General features: G+C 42.1%; 1 protein-coding gene across 2 annotated transcripts; it reads left to right on the top strand.

The window, feature by feature from the left end:
• The first annotated feature begins 847 nt into the window (after positions 1–847).
• On the top strand, positions 848–23,318 carry Cops3 (COP9 signalosome subunit 3). Of its 2 annotated transcripts, XM_050163595.1 has the most exons (12): positions 848–1,011; positions 4,518–4,647; positions 8,016–8,128; positions 8,225–8,274; positions 10,304–10,396; positions 12,351–12,530; positions 13,839–13,979; positions 15,759–15,932; positions 19,080–19,166; positions 21,208–21,321; positions 22,647–22,727; positions 23,009–23,318. In XM_050163595.1, the coding sequence occupies exons 1-12, from the start codon at positions 957–959 to the stop codon at positions 23,060–23,062; spliced, it is 1,272 nt and encodes a 423-aa protein (XP_050019552.1). In that variant the 5' UTR covers positions 848–956; the 3' UTR covers positions 23,063–23,318. The 2 variants fall into 2 exon arrangements, with proteins under 2 accessions (XP_050019552.1, XP_050019553.1); XM_050163596.1 differs by lacking the exons at positions 848–1,011; positions 4,518–4,647 and having other exon boundaries at positions 8,058–8,128; positions 10,236–10,396.
• Positions 23,319–23,352: the final 34 nt, after the last annotated feature.

The following is a 23,352-nucleotide window of genomic DNA, read 5'->3' as shown; positions in this document are numbered from 1 at the left end:
TGGCTGGCAAAATTAGGCAGGGTTACAGGAGCAGAACATACGCATAACAAGTTATCCTGACAAGATCTTGAAAGACATGATTGCAAAGAGGATTTCAAGGTGGTCTAACAAGGCAGTTGTAACCTTTTGACACAAAGGTAGGGTTGCAAGATGGTTATAAACTTTTCTAAACAGAGGCATGGTTGTCCTCTCTTGGAACAGGCAGTACAGAACCATTTGTAATTAAGGTGGGGAATAGCCCAATCCTTGAGAAAGAGGTTTAATCATAAAGAGGAATGAACTTAGTCTTTCCCATGAGGTGGCTTTTAAGCCTAAGATAGAGGCAGACTGCTTCATTAGTAACACTTAATTGGCAGAGAAAAGGAGCCGTTCTTGCACCCCCTAGACAACATCAATCAGGCTTGGTAGCAAGCATCGTTATCCACTGAGCCATCTCTCACTCTCTGGCTTTTTAAAAAACACTTCGTGAGATTCTTACGAGTAGGAAACCAAGAGACAAGCTAGCCACTCAATCACACAGCTGCTAAGTGGTTAAAAACGGTTCTAAACCCAGTCCAACTAACTCCAGCCTAAGTCCTCGTAGAAAAAAACCTCCCGGAAGTGACAATGAAGCTGTATCGGACGTATGTAGCTAGGTGAAAAATGTTTGGCCATTTTTAGCAAAACTGGGCCCAAATGTTCCTTTCTTATTATTTCCACTTAATGCTAGATGAGATTTCACGAGTACCACGGCACGAGAGGCGAGTGAGGGAAAGTAACTAACGGCGACTAGCGGAACTGTTTCCATGGAGACAGGAGGGCGGGGCTCCTCAGCCAGGTGAGATCTCGCGGAGCTTAGCCGGCGGAAGTGACGTGTCTTTCTCCAGGCTTTGGTGGGTCGAGGGGCCCCTCCTCCTCAAGCGGCCGCCTTTTCCCGCGCGAGCCACCTCTGCGGCTTGGGCCACCAGCGGGGAAACATGGCGTCCGCCCTGGAGCAGTTCGTGAACAGTGTCCGACAGCTCTCAGCTCAAGGTAAGGCCTGTGGCGCAGGGCTGGGCCAGCGTGCCGTGGCGCCGGTGCGGATGCTGGGACCGCCCTTAGCTCTAGCCCTTCCTCCTGGGCCTGCTCGGGCCTCGGTACCTAGGGTTGGGACGCAGGGCGGCGAGCTGCACTCTTCGTACTGTCGGGCGCTGTCGTCCCCGCCGGCGCCTTCCCCAATCTCGGGCTCTGGGGACTTTCTTTCCCCTCCCCCCGGCCCTCCCCTCCCCCTGGCTTTCGGGCCCCTGCCACCGTGCGCCGCTTGACAGTTTTAGGGGCGTGACTTCCGCTCTGGACATTCCGGAGCACCCATTGGTCCCTTGCCCATCCTTTCTTTTCGATGATTGGCCTAGCGCCCTGTCGGTCCTGCCGATCTGGCCACCCTGTCCAGGCCTCTGGAGCGGCTGGAGGGGAATCCTTTCTGGGCTCCTTGGCTCGGAGGCTTGGGCCTTGGCTGGCCAGCAGCGCACGCTCGGAATCCTCCGCTCCTATTTTGGTCGTGCCGAACTGCAAGGGAGCTCTCGCTTGTCGGACTCCATTTCTAGGGCGTAGAATTGTTACTTTATTTTTTCCCTTATTTTACACACTGTCTGGTTCATTCATCCCATCACTTGAACATACATAATCTTAAGAAAAATATGATCTCTCCTTAATAGAGTTGAGGGAATTGAGTGGAGAGAGCAAATAAAAATGCTCGAGACAGTGCTTCTCATGGGCATAAGTATGGCTACAAGCTGTTGTTGACATATCCTGGAAATTTCTATGAGGTTGGACTCCTATCTCCGTTTGTGCCTGGGGTGCTGTTATAAGGTCTAAATGTGTGTGTGTGTATGGAATCATTCATAATAAATAGTAATTCTCATTTTCCTTTTATCATTGTTGGAATTAAGCCCACAAGCCAGTTACATATTTGTGAATTTTGCTTTGTATTTTAAACATATCATTCCTCCATACCACACAAAGACTAAAAGTGAAGTGGGAGCCTGGTGGCAGTGTGCTGCTTTAGTCCCGGGCAGCAGTGTGGGGGCAGGGTAGGTGGATCTCGAGTTCAAGGCTAGTTAGCACTACACAGTGAGACCCCCATCTCTAAATGAGCAAGTTAACTAAGCGGGGCTGGAGAACACTACCCTTCAGAGAACCCGAGTGCAGTTCCTAGCGTTGTTAGTGGACTCGCAGCTGCTTGTAACATCAGCTCCAGGGGACCCAAAACCCAGTGCCCTCTTCAGTTCTCCTTGGGCACCTTCACTTAGGTGCACATATACCCACATACAGACACACATATGTACAATTAAAATTACATACACCAGCCAGTTGGTGGTGAAGCACACTTTTAATCCCAGCACTCAGGAGGCAGAAGCTGGAGGATCTCTTGAGTTTGAGGCCAGCCTGGTCTACAGAGTGAGTTCCAGGACAGCTAGTTAATCAGAGAAACCCCGTCTTGGGAAAAGAGTAAAGTTAAGTGTAGCACAGCCATACAAACGGCCTCCTATGCAGCTGTAGAAAAGTGCATTTACTTTTTAGGAACTGAAAAGGAATCTGAGGGCATCATTCAATAATGGAAAAGATGCTTAATAGTGTACATGACACAAACATCTGGGTGAATTAAAGAGAAAAATTGCATGCATCATTGGGCAAAGTATTGTATGATGTCTTACTCTTGCTTTTGGGGGGCCCGCCACCCAGCTCCCAAGTAAATCACACACAGAGGCTTATTCTTAGTTATGAATGCCCGGCCTTAGTTTGGCTTGTTTCTGGCCAGCTTGCCTTAAATTATCCTGTGTACCTTTTGCTTCTGTATATTTTTCCTTTTCTTCTGTATATCTTACTTCTTCATGGCTTGCTGTGTAGTTGGGTGGCTGACCCCTAGGGTCTTCCTCTCCTCTTTGCCTGTCAGCCTCACCTCTCTCCTTGCTCCTGCCTCGCTATTGGCTGTCCAGCTCTTTATTAGACCATCAGGTGTTTTAGACAGGCAAAGAATCACACCTTCACAGAGTTAAACAAATGCAGTATAAACACACCTTAAAATAATTTTTCCTAACAGGCAAGCATTCCTATACATGTGGACATATGTAGGGCATTCATTGGTAACACTGAGTTGCTTCTGAGGAAAGATAAGGGTGACTGCAGTATAGAATCTGAATGGAGAGTAGAGGTTTCTGTATTATATTTTGTATTATAAACATGTCTCTAAACACGCACTTATGTTTTTGTTTTGGAGGCGGATCTCACTTTGTAATCCTGACTGACCTGAAATTAACAGAGACCCCACCTGCCTTTGCCTCCTGAGTGCTTGGATTAAAGACATGTCATCACACCAGCTGCACTATAATACTGCTTTATTCTCAAAGCAGAGAAGTATCATTGTCCCGTACATTGTGTTTACTTTGAATTATCTGGCCACCACAATCCCTTGTAGTTCAGTGAGAGCACAGAGAGGACAGGTAGTCAGTTTAGTCATGGGGGATGGAATATGGTGTGAGCTCAGAGATGGCTTAAGCTGACAGTGGAATGGGAGGTAAGCTGGGTAGCAATGGAAGACAGTAGGTATAGAAGCACAAAGAGGAGAGAATGTGGACTATTGATTTTCTTGGCTTGGTGTGACTGTAGAATGGGGTTGAAGGAATAGTAGAAGGCATGGCTAGAGAAATTGCAGAAACCAGTTACTAAGTTGACTCTGGAAGTTGAGCTGAAGTGTTTGGATTTCTCTTTCTTTTTTTTTCTTTTTTGAGATAGGGTTTCTCTGTGTAGCTCTGACTGTCCTGGAACTCACTCTGTAGACCTGGCAAGCCTCACACTCACAGAGATCCCAGAGATCCACTTGTCTCTGCCTCCCAAGTACTGGGGTTAAAGGCATGTTTCGATTTCTTAAAGCCTTTGGTATAATTTGATTGAATTTGCACAATAAGTAGAATTTGGAATAAAGATCTAAGTAGCCATAGCATTTAGATGATGTCTGTTTCCCTACAGAAATGATAAAATTTGAATTCAGATACGGAAGGGAAAGGAGTGGAGCTGAGGGATTTAGGGAATTACATTAAGTACTGTTTAGTTGTAGGAGAGGTAGTGACTGTAGCGTGGTATTTCTGGTTTGGGGACCAGAGGTGCTTTCTGGATATCAGAGAGAACTGGAAAGTGTTTTCTCTGACAATTTGAGTTTTGAGGCATGGGCAAGTTGTTTGTTCTGGCCCTTCATTAAGTATAGGAAGACATTACAAAGCCTCTTTAAGGTGCATGCCTTTAATCCCAGCACTCAGGAGACAGAGGCAGGTGGATCTCTGTGAGTTCAAGGTAAGCCTGGGCTACAGAAAGAGTTCCAGGATAGCCAAGGCTGTCACATAGAGAAATCTTGTCCCAAATAACCAATAATAATAATAATAATAATAATAATAATAATAATAATAATAAATCTTTAAGCACTTTAGCTTTTAGGAGGAAGTTTGGTTAGAGTTCTTTAGTTTGGTTAGTACCCTAACTGAAAATGCTCGTGTTCTGTTTTGCAGGGCAAATGACTCAGCTCTGTGAGTTGATCAACAAGAGTGGAGAACTCCTTGCGAAGAACTTGTCTCACTTGGACACTGTGCTTGGGGCTCTAGATGTTCAGGAACACTCCTTGGGTGTCCTTGCTGTTCTGTAAGGGGCATTTTTTTCTTTTATAGTTTTGTGCTTGTTACAGTCTGCACTATTTGTGTGTGTGTTTTATTCGAGCAAATCATTGCTTATTATATTTTGTTAGATTCATGTTTGTTTGAAGATAGGTTCTCTCGGTAGCCCTGATTGTCCTAGAATTCACTATGTAGACCAGGTTGGCCTCAAACTAAGAGATCCACCTGCCTCTTCCTCTGAGTGCTGGAATTAACATACACACTACACCTGGCTCCAGTTTTATAATTTTTTGAAAGATTTATTGACTTTTTTTTTTTTTAGGTTTTTTTGAAACTGGGTTTCTGTGTGTAATAGCTCTGTCTGTTGTAGAACTCACTTTGTAGATGAAGCTGGCCCCAAATTCACAAAAATTCTCTTGCCTCTGCCTCCTGAGTTTTGGGATTAAAAACGTCCACCACCACCACCTGGCCAATATTTATTGATTTTATGTATATGAGTATTTTGCTTGCATTTATGGACATGTACATATTCCTGGTACACACAAGAGTCAGGAGAGGGCATTGCATTTCCCTGAAGCTGGAATTATGGGTGGTTGTGAGCCACCATGTGGGTACTAAACCTAACCCAGGCTCTGCAAGAGAAGCAAGTTCTCTTAACTGCTGAGTGACCTTTCCAGCTTCCAGTTTTATCATTTTAACTCTTTGTATTTTTACAAATTTGAAATTTTCTTTAAATTTTTTAAAAATTTATGTGTGCGTGTTGGGGGATGCCCTTAGAAGGCAGGAGAGGAGCTGGAGTCAAAGGCAGCTGTGAGCCCGTTGACATGGGTGTTGGGAACTGAACTAAGGTCCTCTGCAGGAACAGAAAGTGTTCTTTACCTCTGAGCCATTTTCTCCCTTGGAAATTTCTTTTAAAAAATGACTGGCAGGCCAGGTAGTGGTGGCGCATGCCTTTAATCCCAGCTCTTGGGAGGCAGAGACTGGTGGATCTCTGTGAGTTCAAGGCCAACCTGATCTACAGAGCAAGTTCCAGGACAGGCTCCAAAGCTACAGAGAAACCCTGTTTCAAAAAAAACAAAAAAGGACTGGCTTTTACAACTGTAGGCATTATAATTTGCATTTATCTCAGTATTTTATTCATGTGATCCCAAGACAGTCAGGTTTTCTAACTTAGAAAATAAGAAGAGTGGTAGAATAGGATATGGTGGACTACTACAGTTAGTGACATAAACCTATTGTGACTGGAGTTCCTTGTAATGGTGTCTCACAGGATTTGTTGTGTTGTTGCATATATAAATGGAGATGTTGGAGCATTTAAAGTAATAAACATCTGGCCCCGGTCACAGTAGGAATTATGTTTTTTTTTAAAAAAAATTTTGAGATGTATTTTTTTCTTATAATGAAAGAGCAAATAGTGTACATATTTAAGATGTGTGAAAAACATACTTTTTACAGGTAATTGTGTGTGCTTACATGTATGTATGTTCAGAGGGTTAGAGACAACTTGTGGGAATTGGTTCTTTGCTAGTGTGTGGGTTTCAGGGGTCAAGCTCAGCCCTCAGCCTTGGCTGTAAGCACCCTTACCCACTGAGCCATCTCACTGACCAGTTTTCAGTACAGGCTGGTCCTGAACTCGCCATCTTCCTGCCTTAGTCTCTCTGGTGCTGATGCCTACAACCATGAACACATTTTGATGCTATATATGTCTCACCACTATATGCTAGTTACATGTAGATTGTATGGAAAGAACCCTGAGCTTGTGTCTGAAGCTTCGCTTAAGTCTGTATTCTTTCACTTACGAAATGTGGAGCCTGGAGCTGCTGCTTTTTATTAGGAAATCACAGCGCTCCATTGACAATTGTGAAAATGGTTCCGGCATTATAATTACAAAGAATAAAGGGACATCGTTAAGTAGTACTGTATAGATGAAGGTATGCAAACTAAAATTTAGGTATAGGTGAATCAGTCATTTTTCTTGAAATTAACTTCAATAGTTATTGTTTTAAGAGATCATGAAGTTTGCTTAGTGCCCTAAGGGTGGCAGCTTTTTCTCCTGAAATTCTCTGCGAGCCTGTCTGAAAGTGTGTTTCACGGCAACCAGTAGACCATCTCCCTGGTTACTCAAGATGGGTCATCTAGTGCTTCCTGTTATGTCTGCCCCTCTTTCTTATTTTGCCTACTAGCTAGTTCGTCCAGTATTCTAGGTAGAAAGGGTATTAAACTGGCCACAGCATCGTTAACCTGAGCTGCTGCCTCAGCCTCCCACCACACTATCCTCTCTTTGCCTTACTTGAGTACATTCTCTCCAAAACAGGAAAAGCAACAACAGATTTTTTTTAAAGATTTATTTATTTATTATGTATGCAACATTCTACCTCCATGTATGTCCACACGCCAGAGGGTGCCAGATCTCATTACAGATGGTTATGAGCCACCATGTGGTTGCTGGGAATTGAACTCAGAACCTCTGGAAGAGCAGCCGGTGCTCTTAACCACTGAGCCATCTCTCCAGCCCACAACAGATTTTTTTTAAACTGTATTATGTGCATTTTATTTTCTTCGTGTGTGGAGCAGGGGCACATATGTCTGTCCCACATGTATAGTTGCCACAGTTGGTTCCTCCTTCCACCATGTCACTCTGGGCATCACGCTGTCAGACTTGACCGTAGGTGCCTTTACCTGCTGAGCACTTGAACAGCCTGAGCAACTGATTTGTTTGTTTTTTTTGTTTTTCAAGACAGGGTTTCTCTGTGTAGCCCCGGCTGTCCTGGAACTCACTCTGTAGACCAGACTGGCCTCAAACTCAGAGACCCACCTGCCTATGACTTCCAAGTACTGGGATTAAAGGAGTGTGTCACCACTGCCCAGCTTGTTTTTAAAAAAATATTTATTTTTTTATTTTGTATGAATGTTTTACCTGCTTGTGTATATGTGTGCCACGGCATTCTAGATGCCTATGGAGATCAGAAAATTCCATCAGATCCCCTAAAAATGAAGTTATGATTATGAGATATCATGTAGGTGCTGGAAATTGAACCTAGGTCCTCTGTAAGAGGAGGGGCTGGAGAAATGGTTCAGCAGTTAAGAACACTGACTGCTCTTCCAGAGGTTCTGAGTTCACTTCCCATCAACCACATGGTGACTTCCAACCACGTAATGAGATTTGGTGCCATTTACTGGCTTGCAGGGGCATGTGTAGGCAGAACACTATATACATAATAAATAAATCTTTAAAAAAAAAAAAAAGAGTAGCAAGTGCTTTTAACCATTGAGCCATCTCTCCAAGCCCTGTGGTGCTTAATTTTACAGAGGCAGAGTGGACTTCAGGCTTAAGTTGTTTCTGTTCTTTACTGTATGAAATATAAGGTAACTTGGTTCTTTCTCTCCCCATTTTAGGTTTGTGAAGTTTTCAATGCCCAGTGTTCCTGACTTTGAAACACTATTCTCACAGGTTCAGCTTTTCATTAGTACTTGTAATGGCGAGCACATTCGATATGCAACAGATACGTGTAAGCTAATAATTCTTTCCCTTTCTGAATGTTTTTCTGTTTGCAGTGTTTATATTTTCAATATTTTGTTATTGTTTTTGTTATTGTTGTATCTAGTTGCTGGGCTTTGCCATCAGCTAACAAATGCACTTGTGGAAAGAAAACAGGTAAGAAATGTTGTTCAAGTATTCCTAGTTTTATTAAAGTGTGTGTTTGATTCATGAACCTGTATAGTAAAAGTCTAGGTTCAGTGCTAAACATCCCAATATGTGTTATTCTTTGAGAGCAGCCCTTGGCTAGATGTGATGTCTCCAGAGAGGTGACTGCTGGTGATAATTGTTTTTGAAACTGTGAGTCTGGCCTGGAGATGTGGCTCAGTGGTAGAGTTGTTGCTTGGCATGTCTGAGGTCCTTGACTCCATACCCAGTACTAAAGGAAGGAAAAAAAAACCCTAAAAACTACCAATTAGTGCCCTTTGTATTATAACGCTGCTATTTTTTGTTTTTCCTTTTAGCTTTAGTTATGATTTTCACCTTATAAAATGCTGAAAGGATAATATAAAGGCTTCTGATATGCTCTTAGATTTCTAGATATTAGTGCTTTTGCTGCACTTGTTCATTCTGTACCCACCATTGGAAATTAAGTTGTAGATATTCCTTATCTTACACCCTTCAGTGGGTGCTTTCTAGACTTTCTCATGGACCACGATGAAGATGGTCAGCGTCTGAAATGGGTGTTAGGAAAGTGCTCTCATGAAACCACAGATTCTGGCCAGATGTGGCCAGATATATGGCTGATGTTCTCAGACCTCGGAGCGTAGGTTGATACTCTTATTTTTCTTTAGTTTGTTTTCACCTGGAATGGTTCTTGTTCTTTGCCTTTGACACAAATTATAACTTGGGTGTATTTTAAATGAACTTTAAAGCTAGGAGGCTGAAGACAGAAGGTGCCTTTGGTTTTCTGTAGGAGCACTAAACAGTTTGGCTAGAAGCTGTGGGGATAAAGAGATGACTCAGTAGTTAAGAGAACTGACTGAGGACTGGGTTTGATTCTAAGCATCTGCATGGGAGTTATAACTGAATGTAATTCCAGTTCCAGGGCATCCAGTACCCTTTTCTGGCACCAGGGCACCAGACACTCGTGTGGTTCATAGACATACATGCAGTAAGAAAACCTATACACATTTAAAAAAAATCAAACAAAATTTAGTAGTCCCAGCACTTTGAAGGTAGAGGCAGGAGGATTGTGCATTCAAGGTCATCCTTGGCTGCCTATCTAGTTCAAGGTTAATCTGGGCTACACAGGATTCCTATCTTGGGGGTAGGTGGTACTGAGTGGTAGAGGAGAGGAGAGCTGGTACCATGCCTCTTCTTTATTGAAAAAGCCATAAATTTATGTAGTATCTTAGAGCCTCATCTTCTGACCAGAGTTGTGCCTTGCTTGAGACTGAGAACTGTTGTTTGTAACAGTCTGCTTATGATGCGTGGTTATAGAGTCAGTCTTTAGGACTAATACTCCCTGTGAAAAACGTACCAGCACCATCATTCACAAGCTTAGCTTCTTAGTTACAGTGAATCTGTGGTGAATGATGCAGAAAAGTTCTCTTTGTTTAACTATTAGGACAGTACTCTAGTGTACATGTGTATGCTTGTGCCCGTGTGTATGGATGTCACAGGTTGACATTGGATGTCTTCTTCATTCACTCTCTATCTTGTTTTCTGAAACAGTCTTTCACGGATTTAGGGCCCTCTGACTGGACCGGCTACCTAGCAAGCCGGAGAGAGCGTACAATCTCTGGCTCTTGAGTGCTATATTCTGGGTTTGTACTGCCACCTCCAGCTTTACATATGTTCTGGGAATTGAACTCAGATCCTGATACTTCCATGGCAAGAACTTTACCAACTGAGCTATCTCTCTACCCTCGAGAAAGGAATACAGTTTATTACTGATACTCATTGTAAAAGAAAAAAAGTTTGATTTAAAATATGATATTGAAATTATCTAAGTATTCCAAGAAACTTATCAAAACACTTTCTGACAGAATAGAGGCAGACATTTCCTGACATAATATGGAAACCTTATTGCTATGTAAGGAACCTATCAATTAGTGTTGTTTTTTATTTGTAAGTGACAACATAAGATCCAATGTGCTGCCAACTTTGAGAACTTATCTGAAAGAGATGTCATTTCTGACAGCCCCTTCGAGGAATTGGCATCCTTAAGCAAGCAATCGACAAGATGCAGATGAATACAAACCAGCTGACCTCAGTACATGCCGATCTCTGCCAGGTACACAGCAGTGACGTGATTCGTGCTTATCATTGGTGTGAGGCTGCCGGAGAATGTGTTATAGGAGTTGAGATGTGGAGACGGGGTTATGAATAGGGTCATCATAATAGTTATTGCATTTTTTGAAATTTAAGTAATTTTCTGTTCAATAAATTATCGAATTTAAGAATAAAAACATAAGCGATGTTTTATATCTTAAAACATTATATTATTTATTTATCTTATGCTAAGTAGCTCCAAGTCCAAAAGACTCCCCAAAAGGAAGGATGTATGATGAGGTCTCTTTGCCACTGCTGCTAGCCACAGTTCTCTCTAGGGAAAACTTTCTTAGTACTTTCTTGTGCATTTCTTCTAGCGATACTTTACGCATGCAAGCAAGTGTATATGCACACTTTTTCTTAAAAAGTCTACAAATCCCAGGAATGCCTGGACTTCTGTGTCTCACTTTTTCCTATGTAATGCATCTTGGAGATGGATCTGATCTGTATTATGCTACGCAGCATTCTGTAATCTGAGCAGGCTGCAATGGAACTGGACTGTAGAAGGTTTTGTGGTGTGGAGTATCTCCGACACATGTTCTTTTTTTTTTTTTTTTTTTGCGTCTTTAATTTTCAAAGTGCTTTTGTGACAGGGATAGCATATATCTATTTTTATTTTATTTGATTATTGTTTTGGGATTTATTTATTTATTTATTTATTTATTTTGAGACATGGCCTCTCTATATAAGCTCTAGCTGTCCTGGAACTCATTATGTAGACCAGACTAGCCTCAAACTCAGAGATTGCCTGCATCTGCCTCCAAATACTGGGATTAAGGTGTGCACAATACCTGGTTATGTCTAATTTTTGGAAGTGGGTTGCTCAGTGAGTCTGCAGACATCTCTGCTGTTGCCATTATTTGAGATACACTGCTTTCCTTGTGTGCTTGCTTTTTGTATTTGCACACTTGGTTTTTTTTTTTTTTTTTTTTTTTTTNTTTTTTTTTTTTTTTTTTTTTTTTGTTTTTTGAGACAGGGTTTCTCTCTGTAGCTCTGGGTGTCCTGGAGCTTTCTCTGTAGCCCAGGCTGGCCTTGAATTCAGAGATGCACCTGCCTCCTCCTACTGAGTGATTAAAGGTGATACTGGTCTGTTTTTGTTTCACTAGTCCAGTGAATTGAAAATGGGCACAACTGTTCACTCATCCAGAAACTCATGCATGGTGGGTGGGTGGGTACTGACCTATATCCGATAATGATTTTTAATTCATCTGTGGTTTGTTCTACCTTAATGTTCATATTTTTAATTCATTATTTGTTTTTATCTTTTTCTGTAGTAAGGAGGAGGGGGCCACATCCCGCTGCCTGGCTAGCTTAACCCCAAAATAATCACACAGAAATTGTATTAATTAAATTATTGCCTGGCCCATTAGCTCTAGCCTCTTATTGGCTAACTCTCATATCTTGATTAACCCATTTCTATTAAATCTGTGTATCACCACGTGACTGTGGCTTACCGGCAAGATTCTAACCTACATCCGTCTCAGGCCGGAGATTCATGGCATCTGCCACACTTCCTTTCTTCCCAGAATTCTGTTCTGTCTACTCCACCCACTTAAGGGCTGCCCTATCAAAAGGCCAAGGCAGTCTCTTTATTCAACCAATGAAAGTAACACAAACAGAAGAACCTCCTACACCATTTTTCTTTTTCTTTTTTGATGGACTTTGTAGTCCAGCCTGGCCTTGAATTTGCAGCAGTTCTTCAGCCTCCTGAGTGTGGAGGATTACAGGTGTGAGTGACCACACCCATCAAGAAATGCTTTTTTATTTTAGAAGATTAAGAAAATGAAACAGTGTGTTAATGTGTCATTAATTAGCTGTAAAGCAAAATAGTATTATTGTAGAATTTTGGAATCTGATTTTTCTTCTAAATTTGCCATAGTGAAATTTAAAATGATTTAATATAAATTTCTTTATAGCTTTGTTTACTAGCAAAGTGCTTTAAACCTGCCCTTCCATATCTTGATGTGGATATGATGGACATCTGTAAAGAGAATGGAGCTTATGATGCAAAACACTTTCTGTGCTACTATTATTATGGAGGGATGATCTATACGGGGCTGAAGAACTTTGAAAGAGCACTCTACTTTTATGAGCAGGTAATCAGTTTTCTAAAGCCTGTGATACGGTTTTGAACGTGTGTGATGAAAACAGTCCCAGAGTGTTACTGGTTCCTGCATACTAGGAAAGCCAAGGTCTAGAAAGATAGTAAGAGTGTTAGCAAGGATTCGGGATTTAGAACCCTCATACTTGTGGGCAGAATTGTAGAATGGCAGGCATTTTGGGAAAGAGTTTGTCAGTTAAGATAAATCTTAGGATCTGAAGGCACAGTTTCATGGAAGAGTGCCTTGCTTATAAATTCAAGGTCCTGGGCTGAACCCTAACACTAAAAAACAAACATAAAAACAATTACAATTTTAAGTATGAAATGCAGCAGTTTTGTTCCTAAGAATATATTCAAGATAAGTAAAAAACACCGTCCACATAAAAACATGTAAAACCAAAAGATAGGAACCACACAAAATATTCATCAGCTAAAGAATGTCCTCACCGTGGACTCATTTGACCACATAAAGAAGGAAGGTACTGGCCTCAAAATTGGAACACTTTTTAAGGTAAAGAAGTCAGTCACAGAAGATCACATATTTATACACGTGTCCAGAGAAGACAAGTCCAGAGACAGAGTATGGTTGCCTGAGGTTGTGGAGGAAAGTGAACAATGACTTATGAATAGGGTGGGTTTTTTTTTTGTTTGTTTGTTTGTTTTTGAAGGATTGAAATAGTCTGGAATTAGGTAATGGTAATAGTATTGCAACCTAGTAAATGTAGTGGAAACCACTGAATTATATACTTCAAAGGTGTAAATTTTGTGCTCTGAGTTATATATCAATAAAGTTGTCACAAACCATGAATGCTGATATACATAGGCGCGCAGTAGGCACTTCTTGAGTTCCAGGGCACCCATGGGCTATATAGCAAGTGTCTATCTCAAAAACAAACAAAAGTGTTATATATTTAACCTGGCATGATCAAGGTGGCTTTCCCAGGATGAAGCTTCTCTATTGCACTTGGGATGCACTGACCTATGCGATTTCTCCAAATGCAGGACTCAGCTGCATAATTTGAGGTAGTTGGGGACTGTTCACACCCTCCCCTGTTTTAAAAATACTTGAAAGAAAATAAGGGCTCAACAGGTAAAGGCACTTGCCCATCCTCCTGACTGGGGTGTGGGCCAAGTGCCCACGTGGTGGGAAGAGAGCCACTCACAGATGTGCCCTTTGATAAATAGTAATAAAACTATCTTAATAAAAATGGACATTTGGATTTCGTCATTACATAATTGAAGAGGTACATATTCCCTCTCCCTTGTGCCATCTCCTCACACTACCCATTCTTCTCTTGCTCAGGCCATTACTACTCCTGCCATGGCAGTCAGCCATATCATGTTGGAATCCTATAAAAAGTATATTTTAGTGTCTTTGATATTACTTGGCAAAGTACAGCAGCTGCCTAAATACACGTCTCAAATTGTGGGTAGATTTATTAAGGTAAGTTTACAAATAAAAGTGATTTTCTTACATTCTGTATTAATTTGTAAAGACATTGTAACAATACATTCTTGTAAAGCCTATTTTCAGGCCTTGCTCTATACTTAGACTATAGGTATTTAAGCTCTTATGGAGGGTGGATTTGTATGTTGTATTTCTTTATTACATTTTAGTCGAAATACTGAGAATGTAGTTCTAATTTGATTGAACTTTAGTTTATTCAAATGTTGGGTACCTCACTGAAGCTCTACTTAACTGCCGCCTTGTTCCAGTTCTCCCTGACAGCCAGACTTAAGGACAAGGGTTAAAAAAAAAATTAGTGCATTTTGTTGTTTGTTTGTTTTAAGTGCATATAGAAAGAGAGCTGGGGAGATAGCTTAGTTGATAAAGTGCTTTGCGTGAGTTTTATTCCTAGAACCCATGTTAAAAATTGAACTAGGCAAACCCAAGTGGATCCTGGGGCTCACTGACCTTAGGCGAATCTTGGATCTTTGTGAGACATTTTGTGTTATAAAACAAGTGGACAGCTCCTGAGAAATCACTCTTAAGATGGGTTTCTGGCCTTCATTTCGGCACATGCACAAAAATATACATATGGGCTGGGGACATAGCTCAGGCCTGTAGCATGCTCAAGACCTTAGGTTCAATCTCCAACACTACAAAAATAAATAAAAACCATATGCTCATGACTCTTTCTTTTTCTTTCCTTCCTTCTGTCTTTCCTTTGTTGTTGTTGTTTGTTTTTGTTTTTTGGAGGCAGGGTTTCTCTGTGCAGCCCTGACTTTCCTGGAACTCTGTAGACCAGGCTGGCCTTGAACTCAGAGATCCACCTGCCTCTGCCTCCCAAGTGCTGGTATTAAAGGTGTGCCCCACCACTGCCTGGCTATGACTTCTTTTTAAATTGAGCAGTCACAAAGAGTTATAAGATTTCAGTGCTTTTGGTAATAATGCCACTATCATAACACTCAGGATTTTAAAGCTGGACATGGTAGTGCACATCTGTAATCCTAGCATTCAGGAGGCAGAGGCACGTGAATCTCTGTGAATTTGTGGCCAGCCTGGTCGACATAGAGAGTTCAGGACAGCTGGTGCTCCATAAAGAGACCCTGTCTCAAAACAGTAACAAAAAAGACCCTCAATTTTAGGGACATCAGTCTGATAGTATGCTGGCTTGTTGACAAATGACTACCTGCTCTTTGCCTGAGAGCCCCTTTGGACTTTCAAGACTGACTGCTTTGTGCTCTCAAACTGTACCATGGGAAAGTGGTGGGTGGGTTCCTTTTAGGGGAGCCCTACTCAGAGTGCCATGTGGTCCCCGAGCATACAGCAGACCTGCTGTTAGAGAAATGCCTTTTGTAAAGTGATTGTCATCATAGCTAAGAATTAGTAACTAACAACAATGTGAGAACAAGACCAGTCAGAGGTGCATTTGAATCCGTTTCTGTCTGGTGGTGTTGCTCGGACCCTTCCACGTTCTTGCCCAGTTCCTGAGTGAATGTTCCATTGTGCCTAGTAGGGGGCGTGAAGTTAGAAGTAGTTGGGAATAATGAAGATTTTGCCTTCATTTTTCTCATTTAACTTACCAGTACAAAAAGTAGAAGCACTGATAGCGAAAAGATGTGGGTCTTCATGAATTATTAGTAATAAATTACTCCTTAGTGGATCTCTGTCCTTGGTCTTAAAGAACAGGCGTTTGTTTTAAAGTGAACCTTCATGACAGTATGCATTGTGTGTTCTCAAAACATATGCTGTCATTTCTTTCTCACCCCAAACCTTTAGCCGCTCAGCAACGCGTACCATGAGTTAGCACAAGTTTACTCAACCAATAACCCGTCTGAGCTCCGGAACCTGGTGAACAAGCACAGTGAAACTTTTACTCGAGACAACAACATGGGCCTGGTGAAGCAGTGCCTGTCATCTCTCTATAAGAAGAACATTCAGAGGCTAACAAAGGTGAGGCAAGTGCTTTCCCCTGGTGGTGGCTCTGGTTGTCCTTGGACCTGGTTTCCTTTTCTTTCCCTTTTCAGCACAGAGGAAGCAGGTACAGGATAAAGTGTGGCAGGATTTCTACACTAAGAGAGAATCTGTTGCAGCTGGGTTCTTAGAAAGAGTTTGATTGATACCTTTTGGTCTTTTCAGGGCTAGAGCAGGGTATTTGAGAAGAGGAGCAGGTGAAGAGGAAGAAAGGTAGGCGATACGGCTACACTGGGAGGCAGAGAAGTAGCCCTGAAGGGGTCATCAGTTCCAAGTGGGAATGGCGGGTGGCGATCGCTGGCCTTGAACTTCTCAGGCTGTGCTGATCTCTGCTTAGGCTTGAGAAGGTTTACATTATCATTTAGGCCAGGGTTAGATGAGCCACACGTGGTTAGGTCATAGGATGTAAGGAACTTTTTATTTCTTTAGATAGGATTTTGCTATGTTGCCCAAGTGGGCCTTAAACTCCAGAGTGCTAGAGTTACAGGTCTACTATGTCCTAACCTTAATTTTTGTGTTCAAGGTTTCTGATGTTAAGAAATGCCTCCTGGGTCTAATGGTCTGTGTGTGTAGTCCTAGCTACTTAAGACTGATGAGGGGGGACTTCGTGAGGCTAGCCTGAACAGCATAGCGAGACTCAAGGGGAAAAGAAGAAGAAAAAAATATGCTCTTTATTAGTGTTTGAACTGTGAAGAGAAGCATATAAATTTAAATTCCCTGCTAAAAAAGTGTATGCTGGGTCTGGAGAAATGAGATGGTTTAGTGATTAAGAGCACTGGTTATTCTTTCAAAGGACCCAGGTTAACCCAGCACCCACACTGCAGCTCACCACTGTTTGTAACTCCAATTTCAGGTGACCTGGCACTTTCACACTACATCTATGCAAGCAAAACAGAAATGCACATAAAATAAAAATATATTTTTAAAAAAGTGTATGCTGCAAGTAATAGTACTTTTACTAAGAGAAACTTAAATAGCACTTGACTCTTGGGTCTGCTCACAGCCTAGCAGTGACAGCTGGTAAGATGATGGGGTCCCATTCCCCAACTCTGCCTGCATCATCAGTGGTAGGAAAAGTTGTAGGAGCGAAATCAGACTGTAGCCAGGATGCCCGGCAGCAGGAAGTGATGGTGCATGCAAAAGAAGCAGAGTGGGGAATTGGGCAAGTGGAGGTGAACAGGCCATTGGTGCCACAGGTCTGGAGGTGACGAGGGATTAAGGAGCTGTCACTTAAGCAGGAGGATTCCTCTCCATAGTCTAGACACTAGAAAGAATGGTGATAACTTCTTGACTTAAAGAAGTCAGCAGAGAATTGGTAAGAAGTTAATTTGTAAGAGGAAAGTGAAGAATGTGACAAAGAAAAGCAACTCATAAAAGTTCAGAAGCAGATGTAGCCTGTCACCTAGGCAAAAGAGTTTAAACCAAATATGGCTGTGTGTGGTGCACATACCTGTGACCCCAGCACTTGGAAGGCAGAGGTAAGCAGATCTTGAGTTCAAGGCTAGCCAGGGCTACATAGTGAAACCCTGTCTCAAAGCAGAGAAAGAAATCAGTCTAATATATGCAGGCATTGCTTGTACTTTTGAAGTAGCAGCATAGTAAAATGTTTTCTAGTTAAGATAGGATAATCTGGAACAAAATAAGCACACAAAGGAAAAATAAAAATTTTAAGAAAGAAATTTGATCAAATAAGGAGCATCTTAAAGTTGTGGGGCCAGAGCTGAGACGTGTCTCCTAACTGATTGTGTCCTGGTTCCTTCATGTGCCAATTCGTGGCAGGTCATAAATACTGAGTTCGTGAGCACCCTTCAGGGCATTTAGAGGTGGACCACTATAAAGTGAGGCGGGTGCATCTCTGACAGTGGTAGCAACACTTGGTATCAGGTCCTAATGTCAGAATAACAGCAGAAAAGAGAAAGGAGTTTCTAGTTAAGGAAGCCTCATTTTTAATAGAAAATCAGAAAGAAGCTGTCATAGAGGCCTCAGCAGATAGACCACGTTAGTGATGGACGCCTGTGCCTCTGTCCCAAGGTACAGGAATTGTTGAATGGGGTTTATCTGCCACACCCGTCAGAGAGGGATTACTTTTCTCTCGCTGTGTCTGGACATTGGTTGGTTGGTTGTTTTTGAGACAGGCCTTACTGTGTATCCATCTCTGGCCTAGAACTTGCTAAAGAGACCAGGCTAGCCTTAAACTCACAGAATTCCACCTGTCTCATCCTCCTGAGTGTGGGAGTAAAGGTGTGTTTAAACATGCCTGACTGGACGTTAGATTTTAGATTCCTCTTCTGTTTCTTCTCTGTGTGTTTGTGAATACAATTACTTATAATAAGGAGCTTGCCACTCTCTCCCCTTCTTTCCCTGAGCTTCTTCCCATGGCAGCCTAAGCCTGTATCACAGATACTGCCAGCCCTCTCATACTAGCCCAGTGGAAAAATGCAGCTTTAGTATAGTTATACTTAGGTTTTCCTAATGATGTTAGAATGAGCATTTTCCTATAAAAATGTCCCTTTGATTTCCTTTTCCACATTTGCATAGCCCTTGTTCTTATTTCTGCCTTCGGAGACTTGACTTTTTTCTTACTTCTAAAAGTGCTACTCGTGTATAGGAAATTAACTGTTTCTCATTAACTCTTAGAGAGAGACAGCTGAGATCACTGGCTTCGTTAATTTCAAGTTATTATTTTTTTGGTTCTTTGTTTTTCGAGACAGGGTTTCTCTATGTAGCCCTGGCTATCCTGGAACGCACTCTGTAGACCATGGCCTCAAACTCACAGATATTCTCCTGTCTCTGTCTACTGAGTGCTGAGATGAAAGGCATGTGCCACCACCACCCGACCAAGTTATTTTAAAAAATTAACTTTTTTTTTTTTTTTGGTGTGTATGTACCTGTGCACATGGGTGGAGAGCGTGTGGAGAACAGCACATGGGACCCAGCTGTCTCCTGCCGTGGGTGTCGGGACTAAACTCAGGCTGTCAGGTTGGCAATGGCACCTTAGTCAGTGAGCCTCAAGTCATTTTCACAAAGGAAAATTTATCTTATAAAGCAATGGAAATAATGCGGAACACATCAGTACATACTTATTTTTTCATTTCTATATGTGATTAATTTACTTCTGACTTCCAGACCTTTTTAACACTATCGTTACAAGATATGGCGAGTCGTGTACAATTGTCTGGACCTCAGGAGGCAGAAAAATACGTTCTCCACATGGTAAGTGTGTTAAAAGTTCTAACTAGTGGATTTTTGTTCTTAAAAGCAGTGGGTGTTCATTATGGGAAAAATGGGGTTTTAAAAAAGTGGATATTCCAAATCAACCACTGTTACATTCTGGTCTGTTTCCTTACAGTCCCATTTCCTAGCCGTGGCTGCACTGCTGCAGGGAAGTGTAAGAGACAAGTAACTTTATAGAGGGAAGAGCATGCTAGAGCCCACATTTGGGTCCAGCATGAGATGTTCTCATTGGTCTGGGCTTTGGTGAGAGTGGCACATCATGATAGGAACATATGTAAGGAGCAAGCTAGAAGAAAAAGAATGGGGTTCCATAATCCCCTTCAAAGATACACTCCAGGAACCCCCACTAGGCCTTACTTCCTAACATTTCTGCTCTCCAAATAGTCACCCTGTAGACAAAACAGTGCTGTTATCTGATCTGTGAGAGCATCATTTGACTCTCAGTGGTATGCTGAAACACCCTCAACATCAAGAAAGTTTTGCCCAAAAAAATAGTAGCTGAATCAGTGTGCTCTGGCGTTGTTGACTTCCATTCTGAGTTGAGTCCCATTCCTCCTTTTGGGCAGCAGCAGTCTGACTCCGCGTGCAGTAGCACTGACAAAGCATTAGGACAGACTCACACTTGGCAACCAGCTTAAAGCAGAAAGGTTTAAGACGAGAGATGTGGTTCAGCGGTTTAGAGCGCTTGTTGCTCTTCTGGAAGATCTCGGTTCAGTTCTCAGCACTCATGTCTGGCACCTCATAACTACCTGTAACTCTGGCTGGCTTTTGGTACACACTTACACAGACCTATACACATAAAACAAACCTTTAAAGAAAGATTTAGCAGCCCTTAATGACAGGCTGGTGAGGCAGGGTTCTTAAGCTACCATTTTACTAGTAATGTACCTAAAGGTACACTTAAATGGGCGTTCCACTGCACACGTTTTCTCTTTTAAAATTTATTTTATGTGAGGGTGGTTTGTCTGCATGTGTGTCTGTGCACCATGTGCCTCCAGTGCCCCTGGAAGAGGGCTTTGGATCCCTCCAGACTGGAGTTCTAGACTGTTGTGAGCTATCTTGTGGATGCGGCGTATTGAACTTGGGTTCTCTGGAAGAACAACCAGTGCTCTTAACTACTGAACCATTGCTCCAGCCCCCATTACACACATTTTTTTAAAAGATGAAGATGTCCATGAAGGGACAGAACATAACCATCAGCTTCCAGCCCTATCCCTAGTTCAGTGATGTTCCAACTTCCAACAGCTTATTTAGTTGAGTTTGTTTCAAGCTTTAAACAAAAAAATGTGTAATGCCTGCTTTGCAAGAACCATGTGTTGCAGTATTTGTAGTTGATCTGTTTTCAGGCTGTAGTATTATACTGTGCCCTTACATTCTAACTATGTGGCCATTTAGGTTATTTCTATTCTGGTTGTTACAGAAAGTACTGTTGTGGTGAAACACAGCCCAGATAAAATTTGAGTCTGTTGTTAGAGAACTCTGAATTCTAATTAATATGCTCTGGGCTAGAACTATTGTCACATTAACCTCACATCTACTGTCCCTTCCAAGGAAAAAGGTCATTTTAGCAGTTTGGTTCCATTGCTCACAAGTGGGCCAAATAGTAATCACACTGGAAAGCTGGGCACAGTGGCTCTTGCTGTAATCCTAGCAGTCAGGAGCTTAAAGCAGGAGGATTGCTATGTGATGTAGCTATAGAAGGTTTCCTGCTGGGTGGTGGGTTGCAGTCAGCCCGGCCTATAGAATGATACCTTATTTGAAAACAAAACAAATACTGTGGAGCAATTTTTATGGATCAGAATAGCCATCAGGACTTCTGTTTGCTACTGCTTTTGTGATTTTCCTTAAGTAGCCAGGCCTATGATCCTAGATCCCAGAGTCTGAGACAGAAGGATCACAAGTTTGAGGTGTGTGTCTAGGTGACACAGGAAGGTTTCTGCATTGTTTTGGACCTTTGGTTATATCACTACATCTCTGTATATTCTGTGTCAGGTCTAAACTCTTTTTCTTTCTTTTTTAGATAGAAGATGGGGAAATTTTTGCAAGTATCAATCAAAAGGATGGTATGGTCAGTTTCCATGATAATCCTGAAAAATATAATAACCCAGCCATGCTTCATAACATTGATCAAGAGGTAAGCATGATGCTTGGTTTGGGCATTTTTGATAGGTGATGGAGTTGCTGTGTTGGAAATGCTCCTTGCTCCGGGATAATCTTTTATAGGCAGTTCCCAGCCAGTAGACACAGCTCCTACTATGTTAATTTCAAAATGACCGCTGGACTCTCTTGATTGATTGGATGACTATACTAAATGGTAGGTTAGATTTCTCAAATAGATTACCAAAACCTACTTGTAACTCCAAAAACATTCCAGGGATCTACCGTTTAACCTGTGCCTGACTGCAGTGTGTGGACTTGTTTCTGTGGACGTTGAGGTGGGAGACCCAAAGGCCTCTCCCATGTCAGCAGCAACAATACCCTGGACTTCTAGAGGAGCGGTACTGTGTTAGCAACATGGTACACAGTCATAGGCTGCCTTGTGTGTGAGGCCTGCTGCTCTTGAAGGTTGATTTGGAATGAGTTGGTTCATCTGGACCGTGCTCTTACCTCTGGCTCTGCATGGCTGCCTGTTCCTTTATCCTGGTGCTTGGGCGGCAGATGATTGTAAGTCTGAGGCCAATCTGGACTACATAGGAAGACTGTCTGAAAACAACAGATCCAACAACAAAATACCCAGGATAGGGCTGAAGAGATTGCTCAGAGATTAAGAGCACTGGCTACTCATACGGGACCTGGGTTTTGTTCCCAGCACCCATAAGGCAGCTTGCAACCATCTGTAATCCCAACTTTAGGGGGTCTGATGCTTTCTTTTTACCTCTGCAGGTACTGTGTAAACATGGTTCACTTAGTGCATTGAGTACTCATACATATTAAAAAAAAAAAAAGGAATCCTAAAAAATTAACACATAGTAGAAAGTAAAACTTTATTACTTTTTTTATAATTCATGGCTATCAATGTCACCTAAAATATTATCTTAGTTTGGGACTAGCAGGATGGGGGTAAAGGCTAGTGCCACCAAGCCTGACCATTTGAGTTCAGTTCCTGGCACCTATATGGTAGAAGAAGAGAGCCTGACACCTGCATGTTTTCCTCTGACCTCCATATATGCACCATAGCATATGAGCTTATGCTTACATGTGTACACAAATACACACTAAATAAGTGCGTGTGTGTGTAAAATCGGTTTCAGTGAGGAAGATGTTAATGGGTTTGACTGCAGGTATTGTTTCAACTCTTGGGGTATTGGGTAGTATATGGTATATCTATTTACTTTTTGGATCCAGATATTTTGACTTCAGAACCTCTTAGCTGAGGGGTTTCACATTAGTGACTGAGTCTCTAGCCCTCTACTAATAGGCAGTTATAGCTAACCATGCTTATATATGACTCTTGCACAGATGCTAAAGTGCATAGAGCTGGATGAGCGGCTGAAGGCCATGGACCAGGAGATCACGGTGAATCCCCAGTTTGTTCAAAAGGTAAATAGTTCTCCTCGTTGGAAACAGGTGGGGGAGGAGGGATATTACCACATTAAGAACTTGGTTTTATTTATTAAACAGTTGTTCACTGTTGTTAAAAACTAGTACCCATAAATTCACAGAGGTGCTTGGTAAGATATGTCAGGACCTGCCTGTGAGTGTGGCTAGGGAAGGCCCACGTTGCCTGATGCAGGGTGGCTTTCCTGCAAGAGAGACAGGCCTCCACAAGAGTCCTTTATGATAGCTGATCACAAGCACACCGATTTGCCTTCCCCTCACAGAGTATGGGCTCACAAGAAGATGATTCAGGAAACAAGCCCTCCAGTTACTCTTGAAACTAACGCCCATCCTGAGTTAACAGAATTGTCACCTTGGCCTGGCGAGTGTGAAGAGGGCAGCAGGAAGTACCATGCCAGTCCCACGCCGGTTCCACCTGGACATTCAGAAATTCAGTTTTAACATCTTCAGCCCTATTGCTTTCAGAAAACCAGTCTGCAAAGAAAGAAAAAAAATATCAAACTTTAGAGTCTGTTGTGGATTTATTTATCCTCAGATTATTGTTATTACATTAAACTTACTTTTTTGTTCTAATCCCTTGAATGTTATAATATGTGCTTTCTATCAG

Source organism: Alexandromys fortis, unplaced genomic scaffold (genome assembly GCF_014885135.2).
Source record: "Alexandromys fortis isolate MF-2015 unplaced genomic scaffold, M_Fortis_MF-2015_v1.1 scaffold_149, whole genome shotgun sequence".
Taxonomy (NCBI): Eukaryota; Metazoa; Chordata; class Mammalia; order Rodentia; family Cricetidae; genus Alexandromys; species Alexandromys fortis.
This window is presented reverse-complemented; position numbering and strand designations above follow the sequence as displayed.